The 18,776-nt window shown below is 31.2% G+C and overlaps 1 protein-coding gene across 1 annotated transcript in view; it reads right to left on the reverse strand.

The window, feature by feature from the left end:
• LOC148303234 (uncharacterized) overlaps positions 1-18,776 on the reverse strand; it is a 75,543-nt gene that overhangs the window by 18,559 nt on the left and 38,208 nt on the right. The window contains exons 2-5 of the mRNA XM_088270258.1: positions 15,685-15,786; positions 10,845-10,946; positions 9,797-9,913; positions 772-864 (exon numbers count right to left, since the gene is read on the reverse strand). Coding sequence (XP_088126384.1) covers positions 772-864; positions 9,797-9,913; positions 10,845-10,946; positions 15,685-15,786 — 414 coding nt within the window. The remainder of the gene's footprint in view (positions 1-771; positions 865-9,796; positions 9,914-10,844; positions 10,947-15,684; positions 15,787-18,776) is intronic.

Here is an 18,776-nt window from a genome sequence, read left to right on the forward strand (position 1 = left end):
AATATTTAATAAGTAAATCAAAATGTATATCTACAAATTAAACTCCAAATCTATAAATAAGTAAAAGTTTATGACTTAAATACCAAAAAAATGTTTATAGGCAGTTTGATGGCGTGTTTCTCATCAACAATATCTGCTGAGATCTTTCATTATAATATCTGCAGAAAATATACACCGTGTTTTAGGGCTAGCTTATGAAACGTCATAGAGTAATAACGAGTAAAATTAAGTTTCATACTTTAGTAAATAAAATCTGCTATACCCGTACAAACATTTATTTTCTACGGGTATGCATAGAGTTCGGTTCTACTTTTGAAATATTTGAAAAATATGACACACTTCATACACATAAGTGAAAATATATTTAAAAAATAAAAATTAAAACATATACATATCTTAACTCATTATTTTAAATTAAATAACAAGTAGGTGCATAATATTAGTTTTGAAGTAGGTAGATAATAAATACTCTTCTTATCATTCATTTGTTCACTTTGTGTAATACCACTTTAATAAACACTTATTCGTGACTAACGGTTTCGGAATAATCGTAATAATTTTATTTTAATGACCTGATGATGGAATGATTATTCCGAAACCGGTAGTCACGAATAAGTGTTTATTAAAGTGGTATTACACAAAGTGAACAATGAATGATAAGGAGAGTGTTTTATTACTTTACTACAAAGTTAACAATGCTTTTAACATACAAAATAGATGATAAATAACTTATGTATGATTACGTGTTAGCAATATTCACATAGGACCCACCTTGAGTTGTTCAGAAGTCTGCGCAGATAGGAGCTCTCTGCACATGGACTGGTTGCCCGCCTCCACGGCCAGCAGAAGGGGAATCTTCCCTCTCTGTAAACCCAATACATCCTCCATTAGCTTCCTGAACGGGGCCAACTCCTTCAAGCGAGCCTTCCTCTTGTTCAGCTCCAAGTAGCTGATCTCGTTATTCTTCCATATCGCGTTGCTCTTTAGAATGTCGGACAGAGATTGCGGCTCTCGTTCCCAGTTTTCTAAAATCTTCGCTAATTCTTTGGGCCTATAATCGTCTGGGGAAACAGATCGCGAGTTATTATCACGATCCCCAGAATGACTCGACATTACGTTCTTCTTTCCGCGGTATCACGACATTCCCTGAAATTAACACTTATTCGAACAATTCCACTTCCTTGTGCTTTCACACCGCGATAAAACGACGCGGTTTAAACTCCATCGTTAATTATACGAAGGCAAGATGATCAACATTGCTCTCCAAACTGTTTTATTTAGGAATGGAATAGGTTTTGTGGGATACAGCAAGTAAATAAAGGAGCTCAAAGTGAAAGACATAACTGATTTATGGCAAAAGAAAGAATGGGGAATAGTAGGTGGGATATGAAAGGAAAAGAAGAATAGCAGTAATGGCTAAGGCATTAGGTTGCATACCCGTATTTATTCAAGCTACCGCGAAGGTGTAAAAGTAACAAGACTAAAAAAAATTCAAACAGAAATAAAATGTTTTATTTATTGTTTCGGCATTAACTTTGTGGTAAGACATGTTACAATGACTAAAGAAAACACTTGTTTTTTACCACTTGAGTTTTATTATAGACTACATGTTTCAGAAGTTAAACTTCCATCATGAATGACCTGAAGGTCTGTATAATAATTAAATAAGTTATTATACAGACCTGAATGATGGAAGTTAAACTTCTGAAACATATAGTCTATAATAAAACTCAAGTGGTAAAAAACAAAAGAAAAGTGTTTTCTTTAGTCATTGAAATAAAATGTTATTTGTGTGGAAATTCCGGCACCTTTTTTCACGGATAATTTTTTTAAAATTCAAAATCAATTAGACGAAACACGCGCTTACGTAATTACAATTTTTATTTATACAATTCATCAAAATGATAAAATATGGTATTGTAATGAATATTAAAATGATATTTGAATACATATTTTATAAGTAATTGAAATGAAGTGAGTTCCGGGACATTTTTTGTTAGAAAAAAGCCCTGTATATTAGTATATTTTGCATATAATGCAGGTGACTAAAAAAAATAATAAAAATCTCTCATTTGGGCGGGTTTCAACTATGACATAACAAAGAAGTTTTTCTAGATTGTGTTTTACTTCAATTTTAGTATTAAACATTAATAATAAGCGATAGAAAAATCTGCGATTCTAGTCCCATTTTCACTCGGGTCGAAAAACCTTTTTGCGTTCGCTTTTTTCTTTAACAATATGGTAACCCTATTTTAGGAAAGCCTACAAAGTACCCTAAATACTAAAATTACTTTTGTGCACATTACGATATTTATGTATTTTGTTGATTTGCCGTAAACATAAATATGAATTATAAATCCAGGTTTATGATAGGATTTACTTGAAGTAAGTTTTCTCATAGTTGCGGTTTCCAGGGGGAGGAGTTACAATATTATTTCCTTTCCAACTATAGCAATATTTCCATAAAGCTCGTTTACGTCTGAAATCTCATCTATAAATCAACGTTATTATTATGGAGATTCCCAGCCGGTTTGATTGTATAGTTTTCAACTTTACCGTTTATTAGTAACATGTTTATTCATATTTTATATAAATTATTAATGAACTTCGCTAGTCCCTTGTACAGTAATTTGAGTAGCATTAAATGTCGCTATGATACTAAACGCTGTGGATTATTGCTCTTATTTAAATTATGAATCAACAAAATAAAATCGAATAATAAAAATGAAAAATTGTACTTATATCAAATTTAATGACCAAAATTAGTAAAAAGTGAGTAAAAAATTAATTTTTACTAGCATTTTATTAATTTGTCAGGTTTTGGTAAATTAAAAGTTGAACGATTTCCATGAAGAACGTAAAATTAAACAATATCTACAATACACATTTGTAAAATCAATATTAAATTCTATCCACGTTTTTATTGCCCTAACAGAGTTCCTCAAGGTGTTGTACTGAAATTGTATACTAAAAAAGTTTAAAAAACATTTTGAGTGTGTCCAAATACTTGTTCACAAATCTGGATTATCTCCAATTATAGGAGTTATTTTTCATATTATTTTTGGACATTTCATCAAAGATGTAGAAGAATATGGAAGTCTGGGCATTTACGGAGCTGACGACCGTCATAGGCTGATCACTTTAGACACGTGTAACGTCAAATTCATTTTACCGCATTATCGGTAAATTTTGTATGGTCTAGCCAAAAATATATACTAATCAGCAAGACTTGCTTTGCAATTATGAATGCTTAATTATTATTTTTTCTATTTTATATCACAATAATTTATCAAATTAAAACGACACCACAAAATGAAAACTATTGCGTTTAAACATGATCCTTGCTGATGAACGTACAAAATTTAAAAAAAACTAAATACGTTCTTATGAGAACAATTATTTTCAACATCTTTGTTTACAATTTCATATTTTAAATTCTTATTCGACAGATATAAAATAAGGACGGGTATACGTATCACTCTTTGGCAGTTGAATTGTGATCTACTTTTACCGAAATTACAGAATAGGGTATCATAAAATATCTCTTCGTACGGGAAGGATAATTTATTAAATACCTGTATTCATTCCATGTCGTAAAAATATTGACTTATAATACAAATCAGGAAACTATCGAATTATAGAAATAAATATATTTTTAAATTATCACAGTTCAAATATAAAGAGTTACCACGTTTGGCACTTCGAAAGAATTCCTTTTATAAGTTTACTATTACGTTTTAAAACATAAATACATGTTATTCGCACGAGCCACATATTATTATAATTAATTAATAGTTAACTAATTTTTAGGCACACAGTATTTTAAATTATTGTTAATATTAACATAAATAAAAAAATAACGAATTTTTTTCTTAATAACTTTTGTTAGTTTATTTTTTTTATATAGACCCTGCGTACATAGCTTTGCTAGTGTCGCCAACGCATTTCCGGCGGTTGAAATAATGTTATTTTTTTTATTTAATATACACATATTTAAGAATACCGAAAATGTAATATTTTAATTTTGTGGTAGTTTGTATTTTTAAAATTTATTATTTGGGCTTCAATAAAATGATTTATGATCAAAATTTAAAAAAATGTGAAGTTCTTTATTGAAAATAAAATTCAAATGTTAATTAAAGAGATTTATGTTAATATTGTAGATAAAATAAGTTCTGAAGTGTTAATAAGCAAATATTTTTTTAATACGGATTTAATAATTCTGATTAATTATATAAATCTCAATTTAGCACAATACTTTTACTATTAATAAACTTTTAAAACAATTATTATAACGAGGGAGGTTACGACCCTAACTTTGATTTAAACGGATGGAGTTACATGGTTAAACAACCTATGTGATACATATGTTTCACATATTATTAATAATCTGTTTTCATAAAAAATATTGTTTAATAAAGTATATAAATACACTCTACGAAATCACATTATATCATGTGGAATACGATAATCAACACTATCGCATTATCATCACAAAATCACTATCACTTAACGACCATCTTACACCAAAATAATACTAAACGGTACGAATTTTTAATAAAGAAGTAAAAATTTATTCATGATAAAATATTATTTTGTTATTTTTTATATCGTAATTTTGGTGAAATCGTCACGACATATGAAGACTGTCACTTGGTTGTGCGCTAAAATGGGACTGAGACAATTCTCTCCCTCGCGAGAGACGCCTAAAGCGAGGCGTCGCGCCGCTCTTTGTTCGCTGAGCTTTAGCGCTGTCGTAAACTTATAAACTTATTTCGATGTAATTTCGAGGAAGTTTGTCTCTATAATTTACGAGAGCGTTTATTTTATAAGCCCTAATACACGATGGTATATATAATTGTGAATTCAGTGCGTAAGATGCAAATGAAGCCAATATTAATTCAGAAGGAACGACAGTAATAAATTATCCCAATATTGGAGTTAATTATGTGAATAATATTACAAATAAATGAAAGACGTAAACTCGACTTGGTCGAAATATTAGTATTATGTTTCATTATTACGGTCTATAATATCTGTGATTAACAATGTAATCATAAATAAATGTGATTTGAAATTCATTAACTAATACAGATAATTTTTTGTAGGAAACTTCACAATGAATTGAAATTCATTCATAAGCTCACGGATACAATCACATTTCCGAGTTTGAAGCAGATCGAGTTAAAATTATTTCATATTTAAGTACGACCTTTATAGCGATCCCTAAAGGGGTCCTTGCTACGTGTTCTAATTGAGAAAATATGATTAAAAAACGCAAACAAAAAAAATGCCAGAAAATTTTTAATATTCCCATCCTGGCATAGTTTGTGAGATTTTAGGATTTAAAAAAAAAAATAAAAAAGTTTTTTTTCTATTCTGGGGTGATCAAAAATATTTCAGCTCCGAGTTGCTTTTTTTTCAATAAAATAAACTGACTTATTGCCCTTTTATGACGTCCCACTAAATATATTCCCTGTGGTTCGTGGGTGCGTGAGTCATGGTGATATTTTGTTATCCTGTTTGTTTACCGAATCTTATCGAATTGTCAAACGAAAAAAATATAAAAAGAAATTATTTACGATTAACTTTTGTTATAAAGATAATTTATTATAAAATATATCATATCCTAGAACTATAAATATAAAAAAAATACATAGAGATATTTTGTAAATATTACCCACATACTATATGAATTTAGTAAACCAATATGTAAGGAAATACATATAAGAATAATAAAAAAAATTGGGAATCGCGTGGAGCAGAATGCTGGGGTGCCTTTAGTTTAAACAAATCAAAATTATTTGATCTGGAAGGAGTTTGGCATTTAAGAAGAAGGAAAAAAGAATGGGAACAGGCCTATATCCAGCAGTGGAGGACAGAGAGCTCACGAAGAAGAAGAAGAAGAATCAAAATTATGTAACTAATCAACTTTATCACCGTTAAAATTTGGGGATACATAGTAAAGTGGGGAAGGTTACTTTTGTATAGCTAAGAAAAAGAAATATAATTAATAATCATCAATATCAGCAATAAAATTAGATTAGTAAAATAATGAATATTTACTAATCTAATTTTATTGCCGCGAACGATTGGAAATATTAGTATACAAAAATAACAATCGTTATTAAAAATATATATGAAAACTGTTTGTTTATTTTTTAAAACAAATAGTAGCAGAATCTTTCAAAATTTTTCATACTTAGTTCATAAGTGTCGGGTTGCGGTCCCGTGGTTAGTGTCGCAGACTCTCGAGTCAGAGTTCCTCGGCTCGAACCCACTCTACCACAATTCGATACCTATTTCTAAAAATGAGCCGCTTAGGCTCATAGAAATAATACGAAATTTAAGTATTTTTGGAAATAATAAAAAACACAAATATTTCTCTTTTTAGTTATAAAATTAAAACGACTAAAAATGCTTTGCAAGTGTGGGTCTGACAAGAAGCTTGGGGCTCCTATATCGAATCCGGGAAAGTGGCGGGAAACTTTTAGTGCAAGAGTAGATCTGAGAAAAACCAAAGATCTTTCAATCTGATCCGGGTATAGAAGAGAGCTCAATGTAACCTTTCTTTTTACAATTTCCATAAATTTCGCATCTTAGTTCATAAAACGAACAAAAAAATAGATGTGCAAGAGGTCTGTCAGGAGACTAGATGCTTATGTATCAGATCTAAGAATGCGGTGGGACAGTTTTCTAAGCCAGTTCCCGTATAATTTAATTTGATCAAATTACAACAAATGTCAAGTTTTTCAATATTAAAACCTAGCTACCCTGTTTCCCCGCTAACATATTTTGCGAATCTTTTTCAATATATCAAAGCAATGCATGTTGAAATGGAATGAAAACACATAAACCTGTCAGGGAATGCATTAAAATAACCACGTATTGCAGTTATTGTTAAAGATGATCGTAGACTTTGAAATGCAGACATGTCACGAACTGATCCGAGACCAATGATATTCTAATATTATTTTTTGCGTTTTCTTTTGCATATTTTAAGAAAGTCATTTCTTTTTAGTTTGTATTGTTCTTTATTTGCAGCCAGCGATATAAAGGGTATTGCACCAAAATAATTAACAATTTTTTCATTACTATAAATAACGTCAAGCTGATCAGTTTAACACTTCAGGTATTATAAACGTTGAGTAGATACTGCATACTACTACCGTTACACCGCATCTCTGCAGGGTCCAGATTTTAACGTTAAAAATAGCATATCATTAATTTTCATTTTTTTTCCATTTGCATTAGTAACGGGCATCTTCAGAATATTAATAATATTTTATATATTTATTATTTCAATTAGATATATCTCCTCTTTTACGATTCCTCGAAGAACTCAGTTCTATATCATCGAAAAATTCAATATGAAATACCATAAAGCTAAAATATTTTATTTAAATCGTGTTATTGTGTTGTTTATTCCGGTGAACACGAAAATATATGGCTTTTAGTTTACCTACAGTTCGCATAAAACGCTCGAAACTTTGTTATTATTGACTCTCCGCCATTAGTGCGCCTTTTAGGATATAAAGCTTTGATATGTAATAATTTTGTAATAATCTTCATTTATAAAGTTTGCAACCTTCAAGTTAGTTTGCGGGGAAACTTTAACAAAATAGCGTGCTACAACTACCCGCTACCTCCGCATCACGTATAAAAATGTATCACTTTTTCCACCTATTAGCCGCATAGATAATATAATTATTCAGGATTCATGAAATAGTTTTTGATGTATATATTATGTAGACAATGGGCCAAATCACCGCAAAATGTAGCAGGGTTGCCAGGCCGATATCCGTTTTAAAACAGGGCTAAAATTATTCCACACATGGGGTTTAGACATTTTTTTAAATATTGACAGTTGATGTAAACAATATGTCTCTTTTTATATTGATGGATTATGCTAAATTATAATATACAGATTAATATTTTGTAAAAAAATATACATTACAACATATTTCTTTTCGATTGATAGAAGATAATTTAATATATTTAGATCAGAGATTCGTAAACAATCTCCCTTGACACTATGAGTCACACAAAAGTAAATACTTTTTGATAGAACAAACTCAACATATGGTATGTGTTGGGGAAATTTGACGATGGAGTGTGAAAAAAACGATATTATCTTTTTGGTAATTGATTTAAAATAATAAAAAAATAGATTACGGGAAGATCATCTGAAATTGTTTGCAGTTTTCATCAAAAATGTCAAAAATAAGTAGTCATACGAAATCAGGCGTCTCCGAAGCATATGTTTTCACAACCCTTATCCGCACCCAACGGTGCATAGGGTACTGCAACATATAAACGCAGTGTTATCTTTACACATAGTGGAAAGGTGATCAGCCCTATGCTTCAAGCACCAATCCAGGGTAATATTTAATAAATACTTATATTTATTTGACAACCCCCCTAGGAATCGCACCCGGGGCCTCCAGCAAGGTAGCCTAGCGTAGGCGGACAAATATTTTAAATGTTTTATAACCCTAAACTTTCTAAGTATACATATTTTTTTAATTTCAAATAAAACTATTTATCTTATAAAATAATACGAGCCTGCTCCGGGAGTCGAACTTAAGTGCTCGACTCAAAAACTCCAGGAATACAGTTATTTCATATAAATGTAATTATTTTCCCTTAAAAAAATCATTAATATTTTACTTTTACAAGAAAATAAAAATGCCGCTTATACCCTTTTTGCTTTTCTGTATTGTCCGTACTTACATACTAGGTTTTACGAAAACATAAGTTTATTCCTCGTAAAAAAAACTTTAAAGTTATTTCAAGGCTCATTATAGTGTAATACAGATGTACATAGAGCTCCATAAAAATCAGGGCAATTTAAACCGTATTAAAATTTTAAAGGGCCATTTTTACGATGCCTTAATTATATATTCATTTACTGTAAATTATAAAAGCTATAACATTTTTAGTATGTGCGGACTAGCTGTAAGAAATATGATAAATACAATAATGCAGAGTTTCCAGAATTTTCCATCGCGGATAAGATGATTCCCTGAGCCATGATAATATGGATAGACCAGGGTTAGAAAACTTGTGGATATAATATAATTTTTTCAACATTTGTTGGAAATGTGAAATGTTTTATTTTTCTTTTGATGTATTTTATGAATATAAAACATCTGCTGTGTATTTGTGTTGTTATTATATACAAACATACGAACGAGAGTTTTAATGACAGCTACGTCTTTAAAACATAATGTGTTACTTTTTTGATCAAATAAATATGTTAACAGAGACATTGGGAGAGACGTGATTAGAACATTCTCCTTATCATTCATCGTTCACTTTGTGTAATACCACTTTACCTTACCAAAAATGAAAACCATGAATGATAAGGAGAGTGTTATATAACCACACCACAAAGTTAAAAATGCTTTTAAAATACTAAGTAATAATAATAATAATATTGCTTTCCAAAATAGACTTTATTAACTATTATTTAAAAATACGAGTACATTTTATAGTATCATACAAGTATTTAAAAATACATTTACTTAAAATAGCAAAGGTATTGTTTACAACATTTTGAGTGTGTCCAAATACTTGTTCACAAATTTGGATTATCTCCGATTATATGAGTTATTTTTCATATTTTGTTTTGACATCGATGAATAATAATAATAGTAAATGAGATTAATGTAACACGTGTGTAAAGTGATCATTTAAACCAGCATATGATGGTCGTAAGCCCGTAAATGCCCAGACTTCCAAATTCTTCTTCATCTTTGTTGAGTGTTTAAAAAAAAGGTATTATTTCACTCACTCCGTCCGCCTTGGTCCTGATGTCCTTTCCAGCTGCGTTTAGGAGTGCTCTAAGGATGCTGGTAGCTGTCCCAGTCTGTCTGCTCGCCACCAAATGCACGGCAGTCTGCTGTCGACTCTGTGAGACATTAAATCATAATATACCGTCGTATAATTCATATACCCAATTTTCCGTCTCCTGGTAAAATATTTTTAATAAGCTTTCAAGATTTGCTATCATTGCTTACAAATAACATCACATACTGAGGTAACTAGCAACTAAACTTAAATATGTATTTAATCATGTTTACTCACAAACCCTTACAATATACACTTAACCATTGAAAAAAACATCTTTCCTTGAAATATATACTCGTATTTATTTTGTTACACATCATTTGATACAATTTATTTTTGAATTTTTATCGAATACCTTTTGATATTATGTATATATGAATTTTTTAACAGAAAGTTTTCTGAAACAATAGAAATTCATAAGAATATAAATAACAATAAACCCATAATTAACAATATGACAATGGCTAAAGCCTCCCCCCTTTTGTATATGTTTCCTCTGATAAGAAATAAAAATTAAAAATTAAATTAATAAATAAAAATAAGAAACAGCTACTACCCCGTCTTCAACCTTCAACGTCCCAAGGACCCAACTCTAAAATTTAGAATTAGCTTCACATACGGTGTTTGAAAATGATGCGGAATGCATCAAAACACGTGTCACAGTAGATTTCAAGAAATAGTGGTATTTACGAAGTAAAACATTAATTAAAAATAGAAAGTTTTCTTTCTGAAGGAGTAAAGCTAACTGGACTACCTCAAGGAACTCGCATTAATACTCAGTGGCTTTTTGTCACACAAGCTGGTACGAGTACAGTTCAACCCCAACCATATTCTACGTTATGTGCAAAATTGATAAAACACAGGATTAATTTGATGTGACAATGTTTTGCTAGAAAAAGTTTGTAGATATAAAAAAATATAAGTTTGTAGCTGTAGACTTTACTTAAAACAGGTTAGTTATAAAAAATGAAGTAAGTCAAGAAATAACTCACCCCTCCAGGACTGAATGGATCCACTCCTCTTTTGGATAAAAGCAGCTTCACCACATCCTCGCGGGAGTACATAGCCGATATGTGGAGGGCATTGTAATTATCCTGGGAAATGAAATACATATTTTAACAATCCATATTTTACTAAATTAGTGCAAGAATGTTTGGAATATTATAATTACGGTGCTTTACTAACTCCCTCGCTACCAGTAGAAGCGTCATTCTTCATATATATTCTTACACGAATGAAAAGGTTTGTTGTAAATCGACGAATCATATCCTAATAAATTCTAGTAAAATCTTGCAACGAATATTATTTTAGCGGGAATTCAGCCAAATCGTGAGCCTATATTAATTATTATTAAAATATCTATGTAGTTATGCATTATAAACGAAAGACCATAATAAAAGAATCATCTTACTGTAAGCTGTCGTTTAGTCGTATCACCTACCGATGGAGGTTAAATGAAATATTTAATGTATTTAACTGTATTTGAAATAATACATTTACCATAGAAGCTTAGAAGCTTGCACGCTGTACCTCAAAGTTTGGAATAAAGTTAAATAAATAAATAGGCATAACTTTTTTACATCACCATTATTGACCAGTCATTAGGTTTCCTCATAATCGACATTGTTAGAGCTGCCTTTTATTATATTACGGTATATTAAATTTTATTTTTGAAATGTAAATAAGTTTTGCTTTGAAATTTTAACACCACGCATTCTATATAAATAAAAATGAAACTGGTGACAGGTAAAATCATTAATAATAAAAGTGTTTTATCGCGATGGCAGCACCATCTATTTGATATAATATCAAAGCACGCAATACAAAACATTGATCATGGCTGACAGTGTGTTTCTTGACAAGAATATGGCATGTTGAAATATTTTGTGTGTTTTCAGGAAATTACAAGAAATTTTGTTTTCTTTTCCGTTTAATGAGACTGAGTAGCAGCAATTGGCGGCCGGGCTATATGGTTCATTATAAAAGTGTAATATACTACGTATATAAATTATCAATATTGAGTTTTTTACAACAAGAACTGCTTGACTAGAGGTGGTTATGTTTATTTAAGGTCATTCGTCATATATATAAGAAATATAATGACATGTAATCAGATTGGTTACTAAATAATAAAAAAAAAGTAAGGTCTCTCCCTCGATAAGACGGAGGTCAGATGACATGCGGATAACATTTTCCCCTTCCATTGTAACGAATCGGAATGCGTTACGTCCCAAGTTAAATACTGATTGGGCAAAAATAATAATGCCATTTTTACATCTGATTATAAATTTTTATATTATGGAAGCTGCTGGCATCAAATAAACATGCCTACCTCATAACTGACTAAGTAGAATGAACACTATTTTGATCTTTTTTATCGGTTGAAGACCTCTGCCTTGCTCAAAGCCAATAACGCAGGGTTGTCCAACGAATTGGAAATAAAAAGCGGACAGTAACGCATCAGAGTGCGCACGAGTTATTTTGCGACCAAAAAGTCGCTTTTGAAATATTTAATTCGATGACATCAATAAAATAGGTACCTGCATTGGATTTAATTTTTAGTTTTCAATTCCACTGCATGTAATAACATTGTGATTCATAAAAGAGTTCTTTGGACTACTAATTTGATACGTTTTTCCGCACGTATATTGTAGAGTATATTTAATTAATTATTTTAATTAAATTTGATAATTTAGCATTACAATAACACAAACACATGTCGCTCGCTCCTGTCAACAACGTCATACATATATAAAAAATCTTCAATTTTCAGTTGTGCGTGTTTTCGGAATGCCCAGAAAATGTACTATATCTCAGCAAAAGTGGCATATTTTGAACTTAATATTTACCCGCTACAGGGCAGAAAGTGTTGATTTTGCATTTGGAAGAAAAGGTAATAGTTAATTGTTTTTTTGAATACACTAAATATTTTTCAAATGGAGAAAAAATATTCAGGTTTTATGTAAAAAAATCTGTTGCACAGTAAAAAGTTCATTAATGGCTTGATATTTATTTTTAATACATTTTATTGTATTTTTAAACGATCTTCCGAAAAATCAAGTTTTTTATAAATGACGTTGTTGAAAGGAGTGAGCGATGTGTGTGTCTCGATATGTAGGTTGCATATATCAACATCTGGGCAGATAACAAGGAATACTGAGTATCCACAGCATCCATGGACGGAACGCGTCTGGCGTATAGCCCAGAAAAAATATATATTTAATGATAAACTAATATGATACGTACCTACTATAGGAACGGTACATCGTATAAGTAAGGTCATAAGGGCCTGAAAATTATTATAAATGTTTTTTTATTGTAATATAATATTATTATATTTTTATCATTATTTGATATGATTCTAGACTGGTATCAAAACTGACTGGTATCCTTGCCTACTTATTATAAACTAATGCATATTTTTTTTATTTTTTCTTCTATATAACAAAGTTTTTTCTTCGCATAAAGATTTGCATAGTACAGAATTTTGTAATTTGGCTTTTTTTAAACAGCAGTCTGATATTTTCGTTTCCTTCGTGTTGATTTGACAGTTCTTTAAATCCAATACAGTATTGTCTACGATTCCCCCAAATTCAGTTGTTTACAAATAGCCACGATTTTCATGGGGCTATTTCGATTGATACCATAAACGGATTATTCGCCCGAAAAAGCGCGTGTGTATAAAGCTGCTGATTTGGAGTCTAAACTTACTGTAACTAAGATTGTGTAAAACCGATATTCGACTTGACTTCTAACTCCCTTCAAATAACTCCAAAAGAGATTTATTTATCTGTGAATGTTATATACCATACAAATAATAAAATAACAACTATATAGTTTTTTCCACATATGTTTTTTTGTCTTCCTCCGTGGTGTAATGGTTAGCGTGTATAACTACCGTGCTGGAGGTCTCGAGTTCGATTCCCAGAGCGAGGTGAAAATAAATATTAGTCATTTTACCACTGTGATATTTATTTAATACTACCCTGGACTGGTCTCTGAAGTGCAGGAGTGATCACCTTGCCTTCATGTAAGTAACGATAAAGAAAACACTGCGTCAATATGATATAGTGCCCTATTCACCATTGGGTGAGGATAAGGGTTGGAAGGGATATTTTATTTCACCAGTGACCGGGTTTCGTCGTTACCAAACATCATCAGACTGGGTAATGTAGGTAACGACGAAACACAGTCTGATGATGTTTGGTAACGACGAAACCCGGTCACTTCTCAAATAAAATATTCTTGTATGTGGAAAAACTATTTACATGGTTGTTATTTAATTATGTGTATAAAATGTAGTTCCATCAAGAAATGTCAGTAAGTTCAAAAATTAATTGTGTATGTTAGTTAGCGTATAAACGCTGATAACTGTTTGTTGTGTTTTATTTTTAAATATCGAATTAGCAACTAGTAAAGTGACATGCTAATACCATGGTAAATGACAGTATAATATATCTACGTAAATTGAATTAATTCGGTTACACGTTTTAACTTACAATGACGCTATAGCTATAGCCGAGTTTCACTGTGAACGTATGTACGAAGGACCGTCGAGTCAGTAATAAGCAGTTAAGTTTATTTGACTTACTTTTTCAAGTAAAAATAAATACAGCATTTAATAGTAATGTACATAATACTATTAGAATGTAGAAGCTATGTAGAACCGAACTAAGGCCGACAGTAAATCAGCAAAAGAAATTAGCATTCCTTTTCAACCCCCTCAGGTCCTGCCATGTGTGTTTGTTGGGTATTTTACTGTTATTTCATGTTAAGTGTTCATTTTACAGCCTTATTTGCATTCTTGCTCAAAAGTGTTTCGAAAAACGCTTCTGCTACTAAACCAAATAAGGCAACGAATATTAATAAGCAAATTAACCGTACCACGAATTGGGGAGTATTTTTTTTCAAATTATGCAAACTTTCCTGACGAGTTCGTTTGTCATTTTAAATTTATTACTCATTTGTAATTCAATATTTGGCTATTTTTTTAATATCTTGGTTTGAATGACACATTATAGCAGTCACAGCGATTCCTCGTTACCATACTACATACATTTTATTATTTTAATGAAATATAGTTATTTTTTTTAATACAATTTAATACAATTTCTATACATTTCTACTTAATACAATATTATAATTTTAGTTGCGCTGAGCCTCTCCAAAAAAGAGACTGGGCTCTTGTGCTTGGAGAGGGACTTTTTTGTTGTTGTTGTTGATAGTGACATGTTATACAAAAAAAAAACATATTTTTATGCGGAACGAGGGAGTTATCTTGTTTAGTTTTTTTTATTGTATAGTGTGTACATGTGCTAATTAAGTTACTGTTTTAGACTGTTTGTGTCTTTTACATATTTTTAATTTATGAAGGGAGGTTGTTCCAAGTACGAGTATATGTAATTTTGTTTTCAACATATTTTTTTACTATTTTTAAATTAAGGTTGTGTTACATCTTGAATATTTAAATCAGCTGATAGATAGTACCAACATGTCGCTTATGTCGTTCTTGAGGTAGAAGAAGAAAAAACACTTTTATTTTTATTTTGGTTTTGTTTAAACCAGGACTTCTTTGTGTCCTGTCTATTTAGCTTTCGCTTATAGGTTTTTATTTGCTATATCTGCTTTCAGTGCACCATTTACTCTGTACCCAGAAACATAGATGAATTAATTATTCATAATTTTTATTACTCATCAATTTGGTTTTCGTTTAGTCCAGATAATCGAGATTCTACTTTATACTAACACGACTTTAAAAATGATATTATAGGTTTTCATATTCTATGTGAAAATATCTCTTTTACTAACAACTAAATTATTATTATAACTTACGTTGTTCCTAGCTCCAACATCTGCTCCTAGATCCACCATTCTGTCGAGAAGGGATGTCTTGTTGTCCTTCACAGCATACATGAGAGGAGTCATCCCGGTAGCCTGAAAATGAATACACATAAATTATACAACTCAATTAAACTGGGTAGTGGCAGGAATGTAAGGCCAGGTGAAAGAAATTCAGCTGTTTTATAAAAAGTTATTTTATTGAAAATAATTAACGTATTAACGAAAAAATAAGTTATTTATCATATTATTTTTTGACATCTCAACGTAGATGAAGAAAAATATGGTAGTTGGACATTTACGGGTCTTAAACCATCATAGGGTGGTTTAAGTGATCACTTTACACACGTGTAACATTCACCAATTCTACCCACGATTGACAACCACACTACTCAAATTCTTGGAAGTTCTATATACATGATTGAATGTTGAAATATTGAACAAGAATCACTAGAATTTTCACTAGTGATATCTATTGGTGAGACGAAGAAGCTATTTTATTGAGCAGAAACTCTTGACGTGGTGAAACCACGTTTCTCCTCTAGCCTGGCAAAAATAATCAATTATCAATCGTTTAATTTAATTAGTCTTAGGTAAAATTTTTTTTCTGTGCGCGCAAATATTTTTTATGGCCCCGACCTTTTATAATTTACCTGTCATAAAACTAAAATGTATTTAAAAGGTTTGAATCATAAAAAAACTGTCGCCAACCCGCTGGCCTTTGAGGGATAATAGATGTTTGCCGGCGGTCATTTATCCTAAGAGCATTCTTTATTATATTATAAATAAAATTAAGGCTAATTGATGTCTAGACGTTGAAAATTTTGGGGGTGGAAACAAGCGCACCGTCAGCCAATGAAAAATGGTTTCGAGGGCGTGACCTTCAAGGAGAGAAACCGAATATAACGGGAAGAAATCAGTGGGATCGATCTCTTGGAAGCCAACAATTGGAAGGATCAGTTGGAGGGAGTAAGTCGTAAGAGGAGATCGACCAGTCGGACGGCTGGTCAGTCAGAAGACGCAGAGAAGAAGAAGAGTTGGAAGGAGCATTCGGGAAATCAGTGGGATCGAGGAGTTGTAAGCAGCAGTCGGGAGAGATCAGGGGGATCGAGCAGTCGGGAGAAATCAGTTAGAAGGAGCATACCTACACCAGGTTTTAAGACTTAAGTGAGGAGAAGAGCGGGAGCTCTACGCAGGGAGAGAGAAGATAGAAAAAAGGGAGTTACTCATCCGGAGTATCAAAAGCAGACCCACGCCGGGTCATAAGCCTCAAATTAAGAGCTGAAGCTCTACTAGGAGAAGAAGAAGATAAGAAGCAAGAGTCATCGCACGGCGGCCCGTCATAAGAAGAACCTCATCCCAGCATCCAACGGCGCAGCTTTTTCACAAAGGATCACGGCCACCTCATCATCACGGCGCATCTTTTCCACCAAAGGTTAGAATAAGTTTAATTTAAGATAGGGTTAATTAATTTTAAGCTAATTTAAGATAGCAATTTAAGATTAGTTTAAGTTAAAGTCACTTTCGTATAATTTTTATATTTTTAATTAAATTAATTTAAGATTAGTTTAAGTTAAAGTCACTTTCGTATAATTTTTATATTTTTAATTAAATTAATTTAAGTATATTTTTTTGTGCAGAATTTTCTTTCATCTCCCTACCCCTCCTTCTAATATTCCCAAGGTATATCAGCTTGATAAGGTGGGCGACGTCACTCTTATATTTGTATGTGAGGTCCGAATCCTGGATTATAATCATACAGCTTATGACAGTCGTAAGCCCCGTAAACGCCTAGACTTCCAAATTCTTCTTCAATTTTTCGTCAATCAAAGATATTTTATGTATTCAAATCGCAGTGTGTGCTGGGCTATGGTTTACATTTCGAATACGCTTTCCACATTAAATTAAATTGCATTTTTTTTTTATTTCTCAGTCACCAATGATAAGTACAAGAAAACGAATAATAAAAAAGTTTTATGGGCAATTTTAATATATCAATTATATTTAATGCTTTTAAAGACGCTAATCATAGATTAAGGCGCTGTAACGCGCTGGTATATTTAGGCTCATTTTTTTCAGTGAATTAAAAGGATACAAAGAGTTTTATTAGAAGACCATATATCCCAAATTACGAAAATAAAATAAGTAGGATGCAGAGCGAATTATTGTGTTTTATATGGAGAGGTCAAACTATCGATAAAATAAATTTTATATAATACCTGTAGCATTTTTATATTAGCATATGGTATATACGGCTGTCCAAACTTACAACACAGAAAGGGACATTTTTTTGAAAAACGTTTTTTTTTGCATTTTTAGACTAGAATCTACTTATTCCAAAAATGCAAAAAAACAGTTTTTCAAAAAAGGTGTCCCTTACTGTGTTTTAAGTTTGGCCAGCCGTATAGACAGAAGGGTTTTTAATAATATCCCGAGTCTCCCTAATTACACTTTACATCGACATACCACCCTCTGTAATAAATATTTAGCTTTATAATATTGTAATAATATTGATCAATCATCGACTATCTAACGATGAAAGCAAATTTACGTTTAAAAGCTAACAGTTCGACGTTTCCATACATAGAATTCTGGAATCTGGATCTCCATGCCTTCATTATATGTATTAATCGTCAGATTTAATCGGTTACCTATTTTCGACCACTTATTTGTCACATGAATCTTTATGGTTTCAGCATCTTCAATACATTTTACCATTTATATGTGCTGGAGGTCCTGGGTTCGATTTCCAGGGGGGACGAAAATAAATGTTAGTGATTTTACACTCGAATATTTATTTATTATTTTCCTAGACTGGTCCCTGAAGCGCAGGAGGGATCACCTTCCCTTCATATGAGTAACGATCAAGATAACACTGCGTTAATACGATACAGTGCCCTATGCACCATCGGGTGCTTATGATGATTAGAATAATAAGAATATATATATATATATATATATATATATATATATATATATATATATATATATATATATATATATATATTTATATATATATAAATATATATATATATATATATATATATATATATATATATATATATATATATATAAATATATATATA

The sequence above is a fragment of the Brachycentrus maculatus genome, unplaced genomic scaffold (assembly GCF_059751285.1).
Source record: "Brachycentrus maculatus isolate JH-2025_06_01 unplaced genomic scaffold, ASM5975128v1 h1tg000378l, whole genome shotgun sequence".
NCBI lineage: Eukaryota > Metazoa > Arthropoda > Insecta > Trichoptera > Brachycentridae > Brachycentrus > Brachycentrus maculatus.